Raw genomic sequence first — 5646 nt, 5'->3', positions numbered from 1 at the left:
CCCTTTCCCGGTATATAGACAAGGCGATATCACTGTACTGTAGCTCTATAACTCGTCTATGGGTGTTTTACGAAGCACAGACGGTATTGCTTGGGGACCACACAGACAGTTCCACGACTCTGAACACACTTAACAGTCAATTACAACGGAGCAGACCATCGTCATCGTCCTCTTGTCTTTCATTTTCGACTGTATTTCCACATGGTTGAGCCGGGGGGGGGCGGGGGGGGGAGCAGTATATATCTTGAAGCCGTAATGATCCCCCTCCTTCCTGCGAAATGTTTGCTCGGCTTTGATGCAACCGTTACGACGCTGCCACTTCAGTTGGGATTGAGACGGCCGGGGAGTGTGTCGTCTATTTTCCATTGTTTACCACACACCCCCCCCCACCCCACCCCACCCCCGTATCCAAATATAGTTTTCACAGAATAACTTGAGTCAAGGCCCCCTCCCCCCCCCCCCCCCCCAAAAAAAAAGGATATGCCCTTTTTTAAACAGTACTGCAGGTTTGTCCTTGTTTTTGTTTCATTTCTATCTCTCTCTCTCTCTCTCTCTCTCTCTCTCTCCCTCGCGGCCTTGTTCTTTCTCTGCGGTAAGTCGGTTTGTGGTGCTCAACACATCGCTGCGCTTCTTTTAAAAGGCATCGTCGGACACATTTATGACCGTGGCTTTCACTTCCACCCCGCTCGGCAGTCCTTTGCCCGAGACCCAGAGCCTCGTAAAGAAAGGAGAGTGCATGCCACTGCAGGCCTCCGCCGACGTGAGCGGCACTTTGGACTCGCATCTCCTCAGCTCCACATAAAGGCGGTGGCTCCTCAGAGACAGGTATACGAGGAGGCAGCCCGCCGAAGTCACGGCGAGCAGCGCGCCGAAGACGGCGATCACCACGGCGTCGAACTTCTCCGTGTCCTTCGGCGACACTTCCAATGCCTTGGTGGTGACGCTCACGCACTTGGTGTCGCGCTTGTAGTGGACGCTGCGGACGTCCACGCACACTTTGTACTGAGTGGCCGGGCTGAGGTGACTGAGGTTGTAGACCCGGATGTCAGTGGGGACTCTGGTGGTGAACGCCATGGTGGGTCGGTTTGTGTCGGTCACGGTGTACCATTTGATGCTGGGAGCCAAGCTGCCGTGGGCGGTCTTCCAGGAAACCAGGAGTGAGGTGGTCTCCACCGAACTGACGCTGACATTCAGGGAGCCGTCGGCGGCGGGCCGGGGGAAGTACCCGTTCACCTCCACCGACACGGTCTTGAGGTCGGCCCCGACCAGGTTGTGAGCGACGCAGGTGTAGAGGCCGGCCTCCCTCTCCGTTACGTCGTAGATGTCGAACGTGCCCTCGGGGTGCATGTAGAACTTGTCGGAGGAGACGGTGTTGGGCAGGACCCGGGCGCCGGACGGCGTGACCCAGTATATGTCCGGCTCCGGCTCCGCGAAAGCCCGGCAGTGGAGCGAGACGGAGCTGCCGTTGTGCACTCTGACGCGCCCGGGCATGCTCTGGGGCGAGATGAGCGGCAGGCATATCTCCGTCATTTCCCTGAAGTGCACCTGTCGGACGCGCTGGCCCTCGTACTCGGGAGGCTCCGCGCAGTACAGCGAGTCGGGCTCCATGAAGCGGATGTTGGTCCGGTTCATGTTCATCCAGCGCACCACGCAGTCACAGCGGATGGGGTTGCTGTGCATGCTCACCTCGCGGAGGTTGGGGAGCGACTCGACGGTGATCCTGTGGAGAGCGCTGAGCGCGTTGCCGTTGAGCATCAGGGTCTCCAGCCGGGGCAGCTTGTAGAAAGCGTTGGGGTGGATGTAGGAAAGCTTTGGGTTGTTGGTGGCTTCGATTTTTGTCAGTTCGGGCAAGTTGTTGAGGGCAAAGCTGTCGATGGACACCAGCTCTGGCATGCTGTTAATCCCCAGCTCCTTCAGATGGAGCATGTCCACGAAGTCCCCGCGCTGTATTCTCCCAATGGGGTTTTTGTTCAGATCCAGAAACTTTAGGTTTTTTAGGTTCCGTATGGCCGAGTGTGGCACCTCGGGAAAAATGTTATCGTAGAACGAGATGCTCTCTAGATTGTCGAGGCCGGACAGGGCGTCGTCGGGCAGCTGGGACAGGTTCATCCTGGTCAGGACGAGGCTGCGCAGGTTTCCGAGGGTCTCGAAGTTCCTGTCCTGGATCGAGACCACCGGGTTCTCGCCGATCATGAGGATCTCCAGGCTCGGCATGGCGTCGAACCACTCCTTTTCGATGGCCTTCAGCTTGTTGGAGTTGAGGTGGAGGCGAAGCAGGCTGCGGAGGCCCTGGAACGCGCCGGGGGCAATGGAGGCGATGAGGTTGTGGTTCATGTACAACTCCTGGATGCTAGCCAGCGTGGCCAAGCAGCTCGCGGGCAGCTCTCTTATCCCGTTCTCCTCCACGCCACGTGAAGCGACAGGAGCCGGGGCAGGTGTCCCAGGTGGATATCGCCGATGGAGGATAAGTTGTTTTGCGACAGATCGATCTCGGTGATGTTGGCCAGGTAATCCAAGGGCCTGTCGATCTTCGCGACATTGTTGGTCTGCAGCAGCAGCACTTGCGTGTCCGCCGGTAATCTCTCGGGCAGGCTGAAGAGTCCCAAGTCGTTGCAGTCGACCGTCGGAGCCTCCATGTACACGGAGCTGGGAGAGAACCAGGGCCTAATCTCGCACACGCAGAGCTTAGGGCAGTCGAGCCTCTCCTCGGAGGCCAAGACAAAAGAGGCCACGGCCAGACTGACAAAGAGACGATCCACGAATGACACGTCCTTCATATTGGCCCCGTTCCCTCCAGTAAGTAATTGGTCCTTGTAGATTAAGTGGGTCTGAGCCGAGCAGTTTCACAAATAATGAATCATTTGTTGTGACTGCTGAGGCGATTGACTCACCGCCCCACCTAGCGCCAACCCGCCACCACCGCCCTGACCAACTGCAGCGCTGATGGCTGACTTTTTATTTATTTATTTTTTGCCTCGCTCTGTAAGAAGTCCTTGAATTTAATGAGATGTAATCAGTCAATGCTTCCCTGCCAGGATCGGGGTCGGGGGTCAAGGCTGCGGTGTGAGGCAGACTGAGAAAGAAGATGGAGATGGGGGGGTGGGGTTGGTTGGTGGGGGGAGGGGGGGGGGGGGGGAGGATAATACAACAACAACACAATGGACAGGCGGGTATTCCTCTGGGAGTTGTAGTCCAGCTATGCGCATTTGTAGTTATCCATGAATAGATGGCACTTTAAAAGATGGATGTGTTCTTCCAGTGGCATTACTATAGCTTCCAAAGTCCACAGCCCAGTCCATTCCTATTGGCTACCTGCAAGACACAGAAAAGGGAGAGAGAGAGAGGTAGTGAGTATATGATGCGATAATAAGAGCATTAGTCAGGAATGTCATGAGAGTATAATATACTCTCTATATTATGTTACATGCTAGTGGTTCTCATATGCTCGGGTCAAGGAGCCCTAAAATAATCTATGTATTTTGCCACGGACTCCCCATCTGAAAGCAGTGTTTTCGTCGACTAATACTATGACGGAAAATGTCCGTCGACTACAAAAACGACATAAAAACTAAGCCATGATGACTAAAACACTGTTGATTTTGTCAACAAATAAAAACTAAACTAAAATGTTAGGAAGGGACTATAGTGGACAAGAGATCCAGTATAAGTCATTTTACAATTGGTTGCATGCTGAAAATAGCCAATCCGCTATTTTCAACAAGTTTAAAAACAGACATTACGACGGCATCAAGGCCCGCCAAAATTAGTCGTCTAAAATCAACTGTAGATTTAGTCGACTAAAACTGCACTAACACTAAAGCATTCCGGGTGACTAAAATGTGACTGAAACTAAATGAAAACTATAAAAGCGACTATAGGACTAAAACTAAACTAGAAATGTGCTGCCAAAAAACAACACTGACCTGAAAGTATTTTGACTTATAGGAGGGACCCCATACACAATATGTGTTGGTAAAATGTAACGACAGGGGAAAACAAAATGATTGATAGGCTGATTGATTTTCATGTTGCCGGGTAGGATTGTTCTGGGGCAGGACGAGTATAGATATGACCCGATAATAGAGCAGGAGAAGGAGAGAGAAGGACTTAGGCATATTGACATTTGTTATAGGCACATTGGACGCGTGTTGACATTTATATTGCTCTGCCTCCGAGACACAACACGGTGGATTTATATCTGTTTGACCTTCATACACACGTCGTTCTGGGGACACATCTGTGGCCCCGTGATACGACATTCAAGCGTGACATTAGCCGCGCGAGTCTATTCTAGAGTTAAAGGCGAGCCTTTATTAAAAATTCTTAAATGGCAGACATCATACAGTTTAGGCATTAGCCCCCGGGGCACACCACTGCTGCTGCGCGGTTCCACGGATTACTGGAGAGGAATTGAGTCACTGAGGCAATAAACACACGGGCGGCCAATCAAACGAATGCACAGCGAGGGGGATATGAGGGGCTTTGACACAAACGCAACATTTTGCACCAGATGGAGTGTGGGGATAAAACACACACACACACACACACACACACACACACACACACACACACACACACACACACACACACACAACAACAAAAACCCATAAAGAAATATAATTGGTGCATTAGCATAATTACCCATCGCAAAATCAATGATTAATTATGGCTTAAGTGCTAATAGCTTAATGTTTTAGGTTTTGTAGCAAACGGAGTGCAACTACGAAGCCACATGCTACTGTTGTTAATAAACAGCAGGCACGCACGCACAGTCCCAACCCCCCCCTCCCCCCCCCCCCCCCCCACACACACACACACACACACACGCACGCGCACATGCACACACGCATATGCGCCCGCACGGGCACACACACACACACACACTTACGGTCACATACAGACATACGTTTGCACATATCCACACCGATAGAGTAGACAGAGGATTAGAGATGACCCAATACTGTATTATTAATACCTTTATTTGGTCATTATCAGGTTATATCGGTATCGGATCGAATATGCCCAGTCTAACCACTGATCCGACATAGGGGTCGACACTATGGCAGGTGAATAAAATGTTGGGGCATGTGGAGTTTGCTTTCGAGTTGCCCCAAACTCCAAGTGCACATTTGAGTGAGGAGTCTTCTATATAAACACAACACGAGATATATATATAGTTAGATATAGCTATAAACACTATTCCCGGTCGGTGGAAGTTATTTTTTCTTTTTGAATTATTATAAAAATGTCATTCTCTGGTATCAGTATTCTGTATCGGGATCGGATCGTAAAAACAACAAAGTGTATCGGGACATCCCTAATTCCCTACAAAGGGTAATAAAACAATTCACCCTAAAGCAGAGTGCACATGGAATTGTGATTTGGCTACCCTTAACATAACACTTTAGATTTAAATTATTCCTCTTTTTCCCCTGCATAAAAAAGATAAAGTGGCTTGTACTGGAACTCGGAATATTCATTGACAATAAATAGAGCCGACTTTGTGGGCACAGTGAGACCAACAAGGGGAGATTTATTGTGGCATAATGGCCATGTTTTATAGTTCAACGCTATTAGATGTGCAGTGAAATGAGACTCATTTGGAGGGGTAAACGTTCAAATAAACATTCTTGGTCCACAAACACT

The 5646-nt window shown here is 50.6% G+C and overlaps 1 protein-coding gene across 1 annotated transcript; it reads right to left on the bottom strand.

Moving 5' to 3' along the window:
- Positions 1–633: 633 nt before the first annotated feature.
- lrrn3b (leucine rich repeat neuronal 3b) lies at positions 634–2924 on the bottom strand (the record flags this gene model as incomplete). Its single annotated transcript, XM_080756872.1, is given in 2 exon segments — positions 634–2409; positions 2412–2924. Coding segments are annotated over 2 exon segments (2142 nt in total). The 5' UTR covers positions 2778–2924.
- Between the last annotated feature and the right edge of the window lie 2722 nt (positions 2925–5646).

The sequence above is a fragment of the Protomyctophum bolini genome (assembly GCF_963924005.1).
Source record: "Protomyctophum bolini genome assembly, chromosome: 23".
NCBI classification, from domain to species: domain Eukaryota; kingdom Metazoa; phylum Chordata; class Actinopteri; order Myctophiformes; family Myctophidae; genus Protomyctophum; species Protomyctophum bolini.
This window is presented reverse-complemented; position numbering and strand designations above follow the sequence as displayed.